This window comes from Marmota marmota, unplaced genomic scaffold (genome assembly GCF_001458135.2).
Source record: "Marmota marmota marmota unplaced genomic scaffold, marMar, whole genome shotgun sequence".
NCBI classification, from domain to species: Eukaryota; Metazoa; Chordata; class Mammalia; order Rodentia; family Sciuridae; genus Marmota; species Marmota marmota.
Window position 1 is genome coordinate 17,424,313 of NW_026000229.1, and position 18,585 is coordinate 17,442,897.

At 33.7% G+C, this 18,585-nt stretch overlaps 1 protein-coding gene across 1 annotated transcript in view; it reads left to right on the forward strand.

Moving 5' to 3' along the window:
* Herc1 (HECT and RLD domain containing E3 ubiquitin protein ligase family member 1) overlaps positions 1–18,585 on the forward strand; it is a 182,300-nt gene that overhangs the window by 47,908 nt on the left and 115,807 nt on the right. Inside the window, exons 4-9 of the mRNA XM_048793217.1 lie at positions 374–685; positions 3,161–3,257; positions 3,914–4,057; positions 5,436–5,607; positions 8,876–9,097; positions 9,744–9,909. Of these exons, the coding sequence (XP_048649174.1) occupies positions 374–685; positions 3,161–3,257; positions 3,914–4,057; positions 5,436–5,607; positions 8,876–9,097; positions 9,744–9,909 (1,113 nt within the window). The remainder of the gene's footprint in view (positions 1–373; positions 686–3,160; positions 3,258–3,913; positions 4,058–5,435; positions 5,608–8,875; positions 9,098–9,743; positions 9,910–18,585) is intronic.

Sequence of the window (18,585 nt, forward strand, 5' to 3'; positions counted from 1 at the left end):
CCCACAAATGGGTTTTTTGTGTGGTTCTTGTCATAATGAATTCTAAGGAACTTATAGGAAAATTTTATTTTCTTTCCCCAATTATGGGGGGCTAAAACATTTTACTTTGTTGTTTCATTCAATGATGATCTAATAGATAACCCATAAAAATCTATATCTATAAATTTGTACATGAATTTGAGCTCAGTGATGTAGACTGTATGAAAATACCATTAATGCTTTCTTAATTTCTATTTACTACCTTGATCTCTTTGAAGAGTCATATTCAGCTTCAAATACTTCCTTTGAGCCTCTTTGATAAAACAACCTTAAATTTTTTACTTGATGATCACAGAAGCATTTTATATTTGTGATTCTGTTTGTTCATTTATAGATTGAAGCTGGACAGTATTGCACTTTTGTCATTTCTACGGATGGTTCTGTCAGAGCTTGTGGTAAAGGCAGCTATGGGAGACTCGGGCTTGGAGATTCTAATAATCAGTCTACTTTAAAAAAGTTAACATTTGAGCCTCACAGGTCCATTAAAAAGGTCTCATCTTCTAAAGGATCTGATGGTCACACTTTAGCTTTTACAACAGAAGGAGAAGTCTTCAGTTGGGGAGATGGTGATTATGGAAAACTGGGACATGGAAATAGTTCAACACAGAAATATCCCAAACTTATTCAGGGACCTCTGCAAGGAAAGGTATGTGATATCTTTCTGGATTTGAAAGTAATTAGATATAGTGGTATTATTGTTGATAATATTTTTCAGAGTTTGATGTATTCTTTATGAAGTTGCCTGCCCCTCTCTCTCTTGGCTTAAATTTTGTGTGTCTGCTTTATAGTTTACACAGTACTTTTACATACATCATCATCATCATTATTATTAGTTTGAGGTACTGGGAATTGAACCCAGGGCATCATGCATGATAAGCAAGCATTCTACCATTGAGCTTTATCTCCAGCCTCAATTTTAATTCTTTATAAATGTTTATTTTATTTTATTTCATTGTTTTGAGTTGAGGACTTGCTATTTGTCCAAGATAGCCTTTAACTTCTGGACTTGAACTGTCTTCCTGTTTTAGCCTCCAAAGTAGCTGAGACTATAAGCATGTACCACTATGCCTGGCTCAGTTTTAATTCTTGTATTCTCATAAGAATAATTCTTATTCTTATGAGGTAGTTTCCCCTATTTGACAGATTGGGAAACTAAGAATCATTAATTAAACAAATATTTACTACCTTCCAAGTGGCAGGCAGTGTTATAGGCATTAGATATATAGCAGTGAATAAGAGAAGAAAAGGTCTCTGCTTTCATAGAACTTTAATTTTCAGGGTAGAGATAAATAAAATAATATAAAATACTTTCAGATAATATTAAAGAAGAAAACTGAGGAGTGTAACAGAGACTAACTTGGACTGGTTGTGATATTAGATAATGGGGACAGGGATAATCTTGGAGGAGGTGGCATTTTAGCAGGCTTAAATGAGGAAGCATTTAGAGTGGTTTAATTACCTAGAATTTCACACAAATAATTGGCACCATTAGAAAATGAACACAGATCCCTTTTTTTTTTTTTTAAATATTTTTTAGTTATAGTTGTTAATGGACCTTTATTTTATTTATTTACTTTTAAGTGGTGTTGAGGATTGAACCCAGTGCCTCCTCCAGGCTAAGCAAGTGCTCCACCACTGAGCCACAACCACAGCTGTGTAGATTCCCTCTTTTTATATCTCTTTAAAGAAAACAGATGAACTTATATTCACTTAAATGATTACATTCTTTCCATGAAAGTTTTCTTAAATCAAAAGATCTTTGTAAGTTTTAATTTTAGACCAGATTTACAAATATCACACTTTTCCTTCATGAGAGACTATGAAATGAATAAATAACTTGCAGTATTATAGCTTACTGATCAACCCAAAGGCAGTGGGCCTCAAAACATTCTACTTTGAAAGCCTCAGAGGATACTTGTTAAATGTTGAATATGAGGCAATAAAGAACTTCAGATAAATATGATTTGAAATTGTATTTTTCTGGTCTGATACTTACTTTCTTCCTTGATTTCATTTCTTTACTTTATTCCTTTGAATTTTCTGGATTTTTTTTTATTCTTGTTTTTTGTGATTCTAGGCAGTAAACCCAGGGCCTACCACTGAGCTATATCCCCAGCCGTTTATATTCCTTTGACTGCCGCATTTTTTAAAATATTTTTTTAGTTGCCAGTGGGCCTTTATTTTATTTACTGATACATGGTGTTGAGAATTGAACCCAGTGCCTCATACATGCTAGGCAAGCGCCCTGCCACTGAGCCACAACCCCAGCCCAAATGCCCCATTTTTATAATGGAAACATTACCAATTAAAAACAGCATAGTATGAGCATCATGAAGGAAAATTGTCACAACATTTAAAATTAAATTTTGCAGATAAAAATTTCAAAACTTCCTAGCTTAGTATTATTGCTCAATGTTTTTAATTGAACCTCAAATTTGAATTTTATAAAGTGAGTTCTAAGTTTTGGAGTTTAAAAAGATGTGGAGCAGCCAGGTATGGAAGCACATGCATATAATCCACGCGGCTAGGAAGGCAGAGGCAGGAAGATCACAAGTTTAAGGCCAGCCTCAGAAACTTAGTGAGACCCTGTCTCAAAATAAAGAAAAAAAGGGAATGGAGATGTGGTTCAGTGGTTGAATTCTCCTGGGTTCAGTCCTTGGTGTTAAAAAGAAAGGTATGTCAGGAGTTAATTATTATAAGTTAATATACTGCTTTTGCTCTTTCTTATTGGTAATAGTTAATGCCTTTGTGAAAGTTATCCTTATCATGTAATGACTTTTTCTTGATAAACCAGGACTAGAGGTTTTATATTTGAAAAATTGTCATCCATTGTTTCATAGGTGTTACCCTCTTTCCAACTTTGAATAAAGACTTGATTGGTGAGATTGTATTCCTTCAGGTGATTAGACTCATCTTCAGGGCTCCTGCTAGCCTTTGCAGTGACTTTTTGTGACTTGACAGCTTAGCTAGTCACCCTTATCCTGAGTACAGCCTTCACATCTGTACGTGGCAATTCCTGGTTGAGTTGTAAATATTAATATCTCTAAATTGTCTGTATATGGATTAAAAACAGATAGTTTTAGCGTCTGTGTGCTAATCAAATTCACTGTGTGCATTGTAGGTAGTTGTTTGTGTGTCAGCTGGATACAGACATAGCGCGGCTGTCACAGAGGATGGAGAATTATATACATGGGGTGAAGGAGACTTTGGAAGATTAGGTAAGATATTTTTTAAAAATTGAAGTTATATTATCACAGAAAACCAGAAATGATTATGATTATTGGGAAACAGTAAGAGAGAGTAGTTTTGGTTTTTTTTTTGGCACCATTGGGGATCAAACCAAGGGCTTTTTGTATGCCAGGCAAGGTGCATTACCACTGAGCCACATCACCAACCAGGAGAATAGACTTAATAGGCTATTAATTTTGTTAGTCATTACACTCAGAGGAAGATAATTTTATAGATAATACCTAGATTATTGTACTTATATTTAAAATGTAATTAAATCTAGGAAGAACTTACCTATTAAGACCTGGCATCGTGGGATTTTAGGGATAAGAAACATACCATCATGATGATGAAATTTATAATCTACTACGTTGTGAAAATAAGTTGACATGAGCATGGTACAAGACAGAATAATGTTAGTACTAAGATAGGAGTATAGATAAATGTTCTAATGGTTCATTGAAGTGCTTGTATGCGCCAGTTTGGGAGTAACCTGGAAGACTGGTTGAGATGATGTTAGAAGTGATTCTGTTTTTTATATTTATTTGCACTTAAAAATAGCTTGTAATTTTTATTCTACTTTTGAAGTGATGGCTTAGACAAAAAGAGTTAATATTATTTCTTTGTTGTTTGTGTTTTACCCAAGGTCATGGTGACAGTAATAGCCGTAACATTCCAACATTAGTAAAAGACATTAGCAATGTAGGAGAGGTTTCTTGTGGCAGTTCACATACTATTGCTTTATCTAAAGATGGAAGAACTGTATGGTCTTTTGGAGGAGGAGACAATGGTATGTAAAAAATTATTTATGGATAGCTTTGGCCTTTTATTTCTTTTTTTTTCCCCAGTTATACATGCCTAGTGTAGAAAAACCCACAATGCAGATGAGTATAAATAAAAATTAAAATAAACTGTGCTTCTACTAACGGTACTTTTAACATTATTAATGGTTTGGTAGACAGATTTAAAAAATATATATGTATATAAACATGTTTATAAACATATTTACATATATTCCCTGCATAGATGTTTTTCATACACCAAAGTGGACCTGTGTGTATTCCATAGATAGATTATAATCTGGTGGTTTTTATATAACAGTATTTTATGAATATATTTTCTACAGCAATTTAACTTTATATCATTTTTAAAAAAGACTCAAAGTATTCTTTCATGTGTCTGTATTATGATTTATAAAACCAGTTTCTCGTTACTGAATATGTAGATGGCTTTCAAATTTTTCAGTATTAAATACAACATTGCATCAAATGACCAAATCTTTGTTTATAACTACCAGAAGTGTGATTGCTCACTTGCCCATATCTCTTAATAAGAGTATGTATAAAAATTAAGATAGTTTAAAAGTTAATTTCTGTAATGAAATGGTATCATTTAATTGTATTTCTTTGATATCTAGTGAGATTGCATTTTTATTTTGGGCATTTATTTTTCTTTTATAGTGGTTTGCCCATTTTTCTATTTCATGAGTTATTGAATCTTTTTTAAGTTTTATTTTTTTTTTAATTTTTTTTTATTTTTTATTGTGGGTTGTTCAAAACATTACAAATTTCTTGACATATCATATTCCACACTTTGATTCAAGTGGGTTATGAACTCCCACCTTCACCCCACTTTTTTAAGTTTTAAATTACATGAATATGCATTTTTTTTTGTCTAGAACCTGTATATTATGCCAGAGAAATAAAGAAAAATAACTTTTCTGTTTCTATAAAGTGATTTTAATTGTTTGACATTCAAAACAAAAGGTTATTAGTTGTTTGTTGTTAACTTTCTCTCAACAAAATAAATGCTCCTTTTTTGTGTGAGAGAAGTACTGTGTACTGAACCCAGGGGTGCTTTACCACTGAGCTAAACCCCGACTCCTTTTTATTTTGAGACAGGGTCTCCCTAAGTTGTTGAGATTGACCTAGAACTTGCAATCCTCTTGCCTTTGCCTCCTGAGTCTCTGGGATTATAGGTGTATGCCACCATGCTCTGCAAAAAATGCTCACTTGTTAACATCTTCTGCTATTAGAAAACATAGCTTCCCACATCTGTCAGGTTAGCAATGGAAAGATTAGAGCGCTTTATCAACCTTAGTACTTAGAAAAAGAATGGAAGCTCTTTAAACATTGAATTCTTTAACTTGAATGTAATTGTTTTTATAGGCAAACTTGGCCATGGTGATACCAACAGAGTGTATAAACCAAAAGTTATTGAAGCTTTACAAGGAATGTTTATTCGTAAAGTTTGTGCTGGGAGCCAATCTTCACTTTCTTTGACATCAACTGGGCAGGTAGGACTGTGGAATGAACATAAAAGAGTATTTCAGAGGACTAGGTAACTAAAATGTAACAATTGTATTTAAATTTCAAATTTAAAAGATAAGTTTTTAGATAACTTACGAAAATGAAATATTTTTCCTTTTTGAAGTAGAGAATCTAAGAAGGAACTAGGTTTTCTTTCTCTTTCTCTCTCTCGGGTTTTTTTTTGTACTGGGAATTGAACCCAGGAGTGCTTTATGACCAAGCTACACCCCCACTCCTTTTTATTTTTAATTTTGTGACATGATCTTGAAAGTGAGGCTAGCCTCAAACTTGTGATCCTCTTGCCTCAGCTTTTTTTTTTTTTGGTACCAGGTATTGAACCCAGAGCCACATCCCCAGCCATTTTATATGTGTGTGTGTGTGTGTGTGTGTGTGTGTATTTGTAGATGGACACAATACTTTTATTTTGTTTGTTTATTTTTATGTGGTGCTAAGGATCAAACCCAGAACCTCACACGTGCAAGGCAAGTGCTCTACCGCTGAGCCCCCAGCGCCCCCAGCCCTTTTTAATATTTTCTTTGGAGATGGGTATCAGTGAGTTACTGATGCTGGCTTTGAACTCATGATCCTCCTCCCTCAGCTTCCTGAGCTGCTAGGATTATAGGCATGCACCACCATACTGGTCCCTGCCTCAGCCTCTTGATGCTGAGATGATAGGCCACCATGTCCAATGAGGAACTAGGTTTTCTGATCTAGCCTTTGTGACTCTGATAAATTTTTCTTCAGTTCCTTGTTTTTTGTATTAGTTGATTTTTTTATATATAGTTTAGTCTTCAGTACTCCATAACCCTTTCCCTCCAAATCATGGATAGTCAGGGAAAGCAAGATTAGATCTTGGTGAAACCAGTGATACAGACTAAAAGGCAAGAGGATGATCAAAACAGAGGGTAAACAGAACACTTCTTTATTAAAATAATCTGGTATGGTTTTATTTGTCTGAGGAATAGGTTGCTCAGGCCTAGGGTAGTCAATTTTATCATTCCTTTAAAGTTTTTGAACTTTTTACATGTGTGTATCGGCTCTTCCTCTGATTGATTGTGATGATAAAGAGAAGCCAAGTATGATGATAGACTGACAATATTTGCAACCATTTGTCTACCCAATAACAGTGAAAAAGTGAGCCATCCACTTATTCTTTCACTTGTAGGAGCCCGTTATGTACTAACCAGTGGTATAAAAATTTTTTCTGATTAATTCACCAGGCAGATAAGCAGCAAAGCTGAAATTACCATATGATTTAATTATTTTTTGAGAGACTGAAATGCCTTATGTCTTAAAACTCCAACTATTCATCACCTTGTATTTAATTACATTAATCAGTTGCTGCCTTAAAAAATTCTTTTACGTATTTCTCACTATGAATTTTGTAATAAGAATCCATGGATTGAAGCCAGAAGATGCTCACTTATTTTTCTTTTTTTTAAAAATTTTTAGTTGTAGATAGATATAATACTTTTACTTTATTTATTTATTTTTATAGGGTGCTGAGGATTGAACCTAGTGCCTCAAGCCTACTAGGCAAGCTTAATTGATGTATAGTCACAAGCAAATTACAGCCCTCCCTTGAGCTTTATCTGCTTCTTACTTTTTTTTTTTTTTNTTTTTTTTTTGGAGAGAGAGAGAGAATTTTTAATATTTATTTTTTACTTCTCGGCAGACTCAACATCTTTGTTTGTATGTGGTGCTGAGGATCGAACCGGGCCGCACACATGCCAGGCGAGCGTGCTACCGCTTGAGCCACATCCCCAGCCCCAAGATAGTTTCTTTTTTTTTTTTTTTTAAGAGTCATTTTTATTTATTTATTTTTTAATATCTACATAATTATTTTTTTTTTATTGTTGGTTGTTCAAAACATTACATAGTTCTTGATATATCATCTTTCACACTTTGCTTCAAGTGGGTTATGAACTCCCATTTTTAGCCCATATACAGATTGCAGAATCACATCAATTACACATCCATTGATTTACGTATTGCCATACTAGTGACTGTCATGTTGAGGATAGGAAAGGTAGCAGACCAAGATAGTTTCTTAATTGAATTGTTTTCTTCTTTTTGTCCTCCTGCCCCCTACTTGGGATTGAATCCAGGAGTCCTCTATTACTGAGCAACATCCAGCCCTTTTTGCTTTTTTATTTTGAGACAGGTCTTATTAAGTTGCCAAAGTTGGCCTCAAACTTGTGGGGTTCCCTGTCATCAGGCTTAAAGGTATCACCACTGCACCCAGCTAATTTAATTGTCTTCTAAGCATTTTGAATTTCATCTCTATCCCTAGATAATGATTTTTAAAAATTCAATGTTGTCATATCAAGAGGAAGTTAAATAATAAGATCAGAACTAGGCTCTGGGTTTAAAATAGTTGTTTATCTTTAGAGCCTTTATCTGATTGTTTTTTTTTGGGGGGGGCGGGAATCCATCCACCCTCATCCAAACAGTGGCAATACTTTTAAGTTAAGGAAGGTATTTTTTGCAGAAATTTAGCTTTTTCCTAAGTGATAACCATATCTTTTAAATTGATTGGTGACTTTTAGTCATTAGTAGAAGATTGAGTTTTAAGGGACATTTATGTTGTATCAGATACTTGTGGCTGCATATGAAATGATTTACAACTTAGAATATATTATATTTGTATTCTAGACCTTTGATTTAGAGGGCATTTATTATGATATTCTAATCAATTAAAATATTTATGACTAAAAAAGTTAAATATAAATAACTTGCTATTAATATTAAATTTACAGTTTCAAAACAAAAGCCAAAAAAGTTAAATATAAATAACTTGCTATTAATATTAAATCTACAGTTTCAAAACAAAAGCCAAAAAAGTTAAATATAAATAACTTGCTATTAATATTAAATCTGCAGCTTCCCATTTTATATTTATGTAGTTGTTTCCCACAATCTTGCAAATCTTCACAAGAGGCTTCAGGAGTTTTTCTTTTAATAGATCTTAGTATATCACTTTATAAAATCAGGCTACTTTTTCTTAAGTGAAATATATATTTTATAGATGCTAGAACCAGAATTTAATAGATCATGTGACTCAGCCCTCTACTTTCAGATGAATGTGTATCCAAATGTTCAGAACACATAGTTGTATTTTCTTTTTAAAGACAGTAAATTCTTGTTTTTTCTCAGTTGTTAAAATGAAGGGTTTTTTAGTATTAATTTTGGGGAACTTAAAAAAGCCAATTTCATATTACAAAACAGAAAATAAAAATAAACTCTGGCCAGTAAGATTAGAATGCACAGAAGGTTTTCTGTGTATCTTATTGAAATCTCTCAGCCTTACTATGTTTTGTTTTTTTAATCTTGTATGGAAATTTCCTTTTGAAGTTCATTCATGATTTTCTTATGCTTCTGTATAGACAAGTTGTTGCATGGCATCGACCTTATTGTGTAGATCTTGAAGAGAGTACCTTCTCACACCTGCGTTCATTTCTTGAGAGATACTGTGATAAAATAAACAGTGAGATTCCTCCTCTTCCTTTCCCTTCATCAAGGTATGTTATAAATAGCTATGTATTTTATGTTTGTGTGTTATATTTTGAAATGTGACTTCCTTGTTTTTCCATAAATTATATGAAACTTCTTTATAAGCTAGGAAAGAGATAAACTTATTCTTAATAACTTCTAGGTTTTAAAGGTTATCCATAATTTCACAAAACGTATTTTAAAAATTTCTCTTGCGGGGCTGGGGTTGTAGCTCAGTGGTAGAGTGCTTGCCTTGCATGTGTGAGGCACCAGGTTGGATCCTCAGCACCACATAAAAAATAAATAAATAAAATAAAATAAAGGTATTGTATCCATGTACAACTAAAAATAGTTTAGAAAAGTTTCTGTTGGTCATGACTTTTTTAGGAGGAAGGGTATTAGGGATTGAACTCATGGGTATGTAACCACTAACCCTTTTTAATATTTTACTTAAAGTCAGGTCTTGCTTATTTGCTTAGGGCCTTGCTAAGCTGCTGAGGCTGGTTTTGAACTTGTGATCATCCTATCTCAGCCTCCCAAGTGGCTGTGATTACAGGCATGAGCCACTATGCTCAGCAAGTTGATAAAATTTTGGAAGAGAAGAAATGTTACCTGAATTGGATATCACATGCATTTTTAGGTTCCAAACATTTATAGCAGTTTATTTGGTTTCAGGGAACACCACAATTTCCTCAAGCTGTGCCTGAAGCTGCTTTCTAATCACCTTGCTCTTGCACTTGCGGGAGGGGTAGCTACCAGCATTCTTGGGAGGCAAGCAGGTCCACTTCGAAATTTGCTCTTCAGACTGATGGATTCAACTGTTCCAGATGAAATCCAAGAGGTAAGAGATTAGGACTTGTGAATCTGTAACTCAAGCCACTTTTTTTTTTTTTTTTAATTCTAGGTATATGATATATTCAACTGTACAATGGACAACTTCAATTGCATGATTTTTTTCCCTCTGATTTTCATGATGGGAGTAGATATTTTGATTAACTCATCCTTTTAACACAGGGCAGGTGCCATCTCTGAGAAACCATTCAGTCTTTTCTCTCCCACAAGGTTGAGTTTCTCCTTGTATCTCATTGTATTATAGTTGCCTATTGATAAGCATGTTCACACAAGCTGAATTTCTGAGGGTAAGGACCCACTTTTATTTATTTATTTTTATATCTTTAGTGCCTAGGCATGACTTATTCAATATTGATAGCTGAATAAGTGGACTGTGTCATCTAATAGGGCCCCAGTAAGAGCTGTGATAAAGGTTGGCTTAAGGAGGAATAAAGGGATACAACAGTGATTATACATAAAGAGAGATGGTCTGAAAAAGCTTATTTGGTATTATGTTATAGTATTAATTTTGGGAAACTGAAAAAAAAATCATTTTTATAATAGAAAATATGAAAAATAAAAATAAACTCTGGCCAGTAAGGATAGAATGCACAGTAATTTTTAAGCAATATATTCCTGTGTAATCAATGGGTCAAAGAAAAGATCATGAGGAAAATTAGAAAATACTTTGAATTAAATGAAAATAAAACCATAATATACCAAAACTTACAGAATTTAGCTAGAACTGTACTTAAGGAAAAAAATTATAACCATATATGCCTGTTTAAAAGTAGTTTATATCTCAAGTCAATAATTTAATATTTTATCTGAAGAAATTAGAAGTATAAGCAAATAAACCCAGAGAAAGTTAAAAAAATAAATAATATAAATTGGAGTGAAATTAAAGAAATAAAGGATAGGAAAGCAGTTGAGCATTAAATCAGTGAAATTAAATGTTGGTTCTTAGCAAAGATTAAAAAATTGACAAATTTCTTGCTAGACCAACCAAGCAAAAAGAGAGGGACTTCAGGTACTAAAATCAGGAATAAAAGAAAAGATATTACTACTAACTTTACAGATATACAAGGGGTTATAAGGAGATACTGTGAACAACTGTATATCAACAATTAGATAACCTAGATGAAAAGGACAGATTTCTAGAAAAACACAAATTACTAAACCAACTTAAAAATAAAAAACTGAAAAAGAAATGAAAAATCTGAATGGACCTATAATAAGAGATTAAATTTGCAATAATAATATTATAAAAATTCTGTGAAGAAAAGCTCAAGACCAAATGACTTCACTATGAATTCACTAAATATTTTTGGGTTTAACACCAATACTTCACAAACACTTCAAAAGAAGAAGAAATATTTTTCAAATATATTCTAAGATTTTGAAAGAATGAAAACTCTGGACCAAAATCCATTATAAATATAGGTGTGCAAATCCTCAACAAACTACTAGCATATTAAATCCAGCAATTTATCTGAAAGATTATATACCATGACCAAGTGGGACATACCCCAGAAATTCTAGGTTGGGTCAAACTATGAAAATCAGTCAAAATAATGCATCATTAAAAAGAATAAAATTGTGATTATTTTAGCAGATGGAGAAAAAACATGTAACAAAGCTCGACATCCTTCATTATAAAAACATGCAACAAAATAGGAGTAGAAGGAAACCTTCTTTTTTCAGAAATGAAATTGCTGTATTGGTTTTTGAGATTTTAAGCATTACATGCCTATTATAAAACAAATCATTCAAAATAAAATATTTTGAAGGAGAAAGTGAATCTTTCCTAATATCACTCCTCTTGTAAATTTTCAATCAATGTCTCCCAGACTTTTTATTCTTATCTGATGACTTTTTCAGGATAAACTCATAAATGTACCATTGAATACTCAGGGGTACACCCCTTGTAAACTTTCTATATATTGCCTATGTTGTCTTTAACCTGTTTTCCACATTACAACCAGAGAGATATTTTTTCATGTAAGAATGATTATGTTATATAAGGGAATTCTTAATGTGATAAAGAGTGTCTAGGAAAAATTCACAGCTAATATCATCTCAGTGGAGAAAGACTTGAGAGACACAGAGATCTGTATGTTCTTTGTCTCCTGAAACTGAAGGGAGTATGAGAGTAAAGTAATAAAATTTATTTAAGAAACCAGAAAGGAAGCAAAGCTCCCACTGGGGAGGAGTTCCAAAAGAGGGTTACTGCTGAGTTGCTACTGTCTAGAGATTTATATGGTTTTGCTTGGAGTATTAGCTAATGACGTTAGGGAGGGGAGTTTCTAGATCCAATCAGGATGAGACACTTGGTGTTCAGGGGTTCCTAATCCAAACAGGATGTTGATCATAGCCACTTCTCAGGGATTGGCTCAGGGTGTAGCTCAGGGTGTGACTGAGGATTCTGGCACATACTCCAATGAAGTTAATGACCAGAAGCTGCAAGAAACATGGAATCTGCCACTTATTGAGGTCCCTGCCCTAACTGCCTGTCATATCTTTGGCTCATGCTCTCACTTGAATGTTTCCCCTTAAGATCAGGAACAAGACAGTGGTTTCCACTCTTGACATTTCTATGTCAGTCAGGGCAATTTATGCAAGAAAGAAAAGAGATATCTAGATTGGAAAATAGGTAGTGAAGATATTTGTAGATGACATGATTTGGATGTTAAAAATCCAAGAACTACACAACAAAACAAAATATGAGGCCAGTTGTAAAGGTACATGTTCTCATGCCTGGGAGGCTGAAATGGGAGAATCCTGAGATCTAGGCTAGCCTGGGCAACATAGTAAGACCCTGTTTAAAAAGAAACAACAAACAAAAAAACTATAACCTACTAGGGCTCATAAATGAGTTCAGTAAGGTTGCAGGATATAAGATCAACATACAAAAATCAGTTGTATTTCCATATAAAAACAATGCATAGGGTCTGGGGTTGTGGCTTAGCAGTAGAGTGCTTACCTCACACGTGTGAAGCCCTGGGTTCAATCCTCGGCACCACATAAAAATTAATAAATAAAAAAAGGTATTGTGTCCAACTACAACTAAAAAAATAAATATTTTTTTAAAAATGAGCAAAGAATCTTAGAAATGTTTTCAGATAAAATATATAAATTGCCAATAAACACATGAAAAACTATTCAACATCATTAGTTATAAGTAAAATGTAATGAAAACCGCAGTTAGATACTCTTTATACCCATTAAATAACTTGAACCAAAAAGACCAAAAATAGTAAATGGTTGGGTGGTAACGAAATTAGAACCTTTGTATGTTACTGATGGGGATAGAAAACCATGCCATTGCTTTGGAAAACAGTTAAATAGTTCCTTAACTAGTTAAACATAAAGTAACCATATGATCCAGTGATTCCACTACAAGGTCTGTACCCAAGAGAATTAAAAACCTTATCCACACAAATACTCTTATGCAAATCTCACAGAAGCATTATTCATGGTAGCCAAAAAGTTGGAACAATACATGTGTCTATCAAAATGGGTGAACAAAAGGTGGTGTGTTTATACAATGTAATACTACGGTTCCACCATAAAACAGAATGAATAGACAAAGGGGAATGAAAGGAAGGTGGGGAGGAATAGGAAAGACAGTGGAATGATTCTGACATAACTTTTCTTTTTCTTTTTTAATATTTTTTAGTTGTTGATAGACTTTTATTTTATTTATTTACATGTGGTGCTGAGAATTGAACCCAGTGCCTCACACATGCCAGGCAAGTGCTCTACTGCTGAGCCTCAGCCCCAGCCCCAGCCCCTCTGAAATAACTTTTCTATGTACATATATGAATATACCATAGTGAATCTCTATGTCATGTACCACCACAAGACTGAGATCCTAATTAGAATAAGAGGTACTCCATGTTTGTATAAATAAGTCAAATTATACTCTGTTATGTATCTAAAAAGGACAAAAAATATAGAAGTGTAATGCTTTATATTTTGGAAAGTTAGAATTTGGAATCCAGATCTATTATTCTGTTAAAAAATATTGTAAAACTTATAAAATATTAAAAATTGTAAAAACAAACAGAATGAAGAACTGTGATATATGCTACATGACTGGATCTTATAAACATGCTAAGTGAAATAAACAAGACACAATAGTCTACATGTCAGTATGATTCCATAAATAAGAAATTTGAAGAGTAAGCAAATCTACAGAAAAAGAAAGTAGGTTACTGGTTGTCAGGGGCTTGGGGAAGAAGAGAGTGGCAGAGTTTCTTTTTGGAATGATAAAAATGTTCCAAAATTAGATAGTGATCGTTGCATAATTCTGTGGATATAGTAAAAGCCACTGAATTTTATGACACAGGGATTATAATTCAATTTGTTAAATTCAGGAAAATTAAAATCATGATTTTTCAACTAGAAGAATATATTCTCTGAAATAAGGGTGGGAAGAGTTGATAGATAGGATCTATGACAATTTAATATTTATCAGAAATGGGCTAGCATAGATTAAAGGTTAAAAGTTCTGGAGTAAAATAAGGAAAAATAGACTTAAAAAAGTAAAATTAAATATTTATTCCTTTAATCTCCTTGACAGCTACTCTATCCTTGAAGAGTACTTAAAGAGTACTTAGAGTCCCAGGATGTGTACAGGGTTGTTATGATTATGGCTTATTTCTTTTCCTCTTTTCTTATCCTTGAAACTTCTAACAATTTATCTGTTTGCAACAACTACTGTTAACTGCTCTTTCTTGTGTGCTTTCCCACCTTTTTCCTTGGTCCCTCTTTGAATTTCTTTCTTTTTTAGCTTTTAATTTTGTATTTATTTATTTATTTGTGCTTTGAATTGAACCTCGGACCTCGTGCTTGCTAGCAAGTACATTACTGCTGAATCATATATCTAGCCCTAACTTTTTATTTGAACCAATTGTAGACTTAAGAAAAAGTTGCATAAGTAATGGTTTATGTATACATTATCTTATCCAACTTTGCCTAATATTTTTTACATAGCCATAGTAAAATTATCAAAACCAAGAAATTAGTACTGGTTGAATAACAATTAACTAAAGAGCTTGTTAGAAATTACATTTGTTTTCTACTAATGTTCTTGTGATTGTAGAATCTTTTCTGGGATCCCATATTGCATTTAATTGTTGTTTCTCCTTAGCTTCTTATAACAATTTTTCAGTCTTTTCTTGTCTTTCTTTTATTCCAGAAACAGAGACAGAGGTTTATTTAGGAAAGTAGACACATATTCAAGGGACAATGGGGGCAGTCTCAAAAGATAGATGGTTTTGGGGTAAAGCAAGGAATTCACACTCAAGGGAGAACATGGGCCATCTCCAGAGGAAAAGATAGCCTTCTAGTCTTTCTTGATCTTGGTACTTCATGACTACTGGCCAGTTATTTTGTTGGATATTTCTCTGTGTCTTCTTATGATTGAATTTTTTTTTTTTTAATTTTTGGCAAGAATACCACTGAAATGGTGTGTCCTTGGTACATCATCACATGGCTTCATATTGATAGCTCTTTTTACTGGCCGTGTTGACCATGATCATTTGAGTAAGGTAGCTTCTGCTGAATTTCTGTATCCATCATGAGCTTCTGAAAGATGGCCAATAAGAAAATATATTAAGAATATTCTCACACTTAAATATGAGAATAGAAAATATTTATAAATAGTTTAGTCAAATTCTAAATTAGAAATCAAATTCCTATAAAAATTGTGAAGACATAGCTTGGTTTTCTTCTAGCTTTAAGTGTTGTTACTTAGGAAATCAGTGCTGTTCAAATTGTTTCTTAATTATGTAAGTTAGTTTTTCCCCTCTGGATGTTATAGCAAGTTCTACTTGTCCTTGTTGTTCTCACATTTCAAAGTGATAAGAACTGATATGGGTCTGACTTTATACCTTGTGGGTAGGTATTTGGATGGGTCCTTTAGATAGGAAACTCACAGTCTTCAGTTTTAAGATATTATCTTTTTTGTTGATTTCCCCTTTACTGTTTTCTTCTCTAGAATTGTTTTATTACTGAGATACTGGACCTCCTGGATCATCAGTTCTCTTAATTCTCTTGTATTTTCTTTCCTGTTTTTCATTTTTCTCATTTTCCTTGAATTTAGTCTTGTATTCTAACTCTTCTGTTGAGGCTTTTTATATGTATCTATATGGTATTGGGGATTAAACTCAGGGCTTGGCATATGCTAGGCAAGTTTTTATATTTTATTTTGAGATGGTTGGGTCACCACTCCCAACATTGTATTGAGATTTATCATAGTTTCTTCTCAGCAAAATAAACAATCTGTGAGGTGAACAGAGAGCCTACATCCTTGGAGCAAATTGTTTATCCCTCACACATCAGATAGAACACTAATCTCTAGGTTATATAAAGAACTCAAAAAGCTAAGCATCAAAAAACCGAATAACCCAATCAATAAATGGGCCAAGGACCTGAACAGACACTTCTCAGAAGAGGATATACAATCAATCAACAAATATATGAAAAAATGCTCATCTTCTCTAGTGATCAGAGAAATGCAAATCAAAACTACTCTAAGATATCATCTCACTCCAGTCAGAATGGGAGCTATTATGAAGACAGACAGCAATAAGTGTTGGTGAGGATGTGGGGGAAAAAGGTACACTCATACACTGGTTGGTGGGACTACAAATTGGTGCAGCCAATATGGAAAGCAGTATGGAGATTCCTTGGAAAACTGGGAGTGGAACCACCATTTGACCCAGCTATCCCTTTCTTGGACTATGCCAAAGGACTTAAAAACTGCATACTACAGGGATACAGCCACATCAGTGTTCATAGCAGCACAATTCACAATAGCTAAACTCTGGAGCCAACCTAGATGCCCTTCAGTGGATGAATGGATAAAAAAAATGTGGCATATTTACACAATGGAATTTTACTTAGCAATAAAAGAGAATAAAATCATGGCATTTGCAGGTAAATAGATGGGTTTGGAGAAGATAATGCCAAGGGAAGTTAGCCAATCCCCAAAATACAAATGCCAAATGTTACCTGTGATATAAAGAGGCTGATTTATAGTGGAGTAGGGAGGGGGAACAAGGGAGGAATAAATGAACTCTAGTTAGGGCAGAGGGGTTGGAGGGTAAGTGAGAGGGCATGGGGTTAGAAATGATGGTGGAATGAGATGGACCTCATTATCCAAAGTACATGTATGAAGACACGAATTAGTATGAATATGCTTTGTATGCAACCAGAGATATGAACACTTGTACTCTATATGTGTAATATGAATTATAATGCATTCTGCTATCATATATAAATTTTAAAAAATAGTAATTAAAAAAAGAATACCAAAAAAACAAATAACCCAGCCAATATATGGGCAAAGAAATGAAACAGACACTTCATAAAAGAAGAAATACGGATAGTCAACAAAGATATAAGAAAATGTTCAAAAATCTCTGGCAATTAAAGAAATGAAAATTAAAACTACACTGAAATTCCATCTCACTCCAATAGAATGGCAATTATGAAGAACACAGGTAACAATAAATGTTGGCAAGGATGTTGGGGAAAAGGTATACTCGTATATTGCTGGTTGGACTGCAAATTGGTGCAACCACTTTAGAAAACAATATGGAGATTCCTCTGAAAACCTGGAAAGGAAGCATCATTTGACCCAGTTATTCCGCTCCTCAGTATATGAGGACTTAAAATCAGCATACTATAGCGGCCACATCAATGTTTGTAGCAGCTCAATTCACAATAGCTGAACTAAGGAACGAGCCTAGGTGCCCTTCCACATATGAGTGGATAAAGAAAATGTGGTGTATATATACACAATGGAATATTATTCAGCCATAAAGAAGAATGACTTTATGACTTTTGCCAGTAAATGGATGGATCTGGAGACTTTTGTGCTAGGTGAAATAAGCCAATCCCAAAAAACCAAAGACCGAATTTTCTCTCTGATATGTGGATGCTGACACACAATAAGGGGTGGGGGTGGGGGAATAGAAGTTCATTGGATTAGACAAAGGGGGAGGAAGGGAAGAGAAGGAGGATGGGAATAGGAGAAACAGGAGAATGAATCAGGCATAGGTTCCCCATGTTCATATATGAATACGTGACAAGTACATGACATGTACAACCACAAGTATGGGATCCTAATTAGAATAATTTATACTCCACGGTTGTATAATATGTCAAAATATACTGTACTATCATGTATATCTAAAAAAGAACAAATAAAAAATAAAACTGCACAGGTCAATAAAAAATTAATATTTAATAACCCTAAGAAGTTTTGAGGTCTAAGATAATACACCTTGTTATTCCTTATTTTGTTCACACTACCTGGACCTTTATCTTGCTAAGTCCTGCTAACTCTCCATCTCTTAAATACTTAATCCTTAGAAGGACCTTCCATGAGCCTATGGGCCATACTAATTGTCATTCTTTTTTTTTTATGTTTATGTGACTTATGATTTTGGTAGGGGGGCAGTACTAAGGATTGAACCCAGGGATGCTTAACCACTGAGCCACATCTCCAGCGATTTCTTAAATATTTTTTTAGAGACAATCTTTCATTGAGTTGGTTAGGACCTTTATATTAAATTGATGAGGCTGACCTTGAACTCATGATCTTCCTGTCTCAGCCTCCTGGGGTGCTCAGATAATAGGTGTGTGCCATGTGACTCATGATTTTAATTACTTT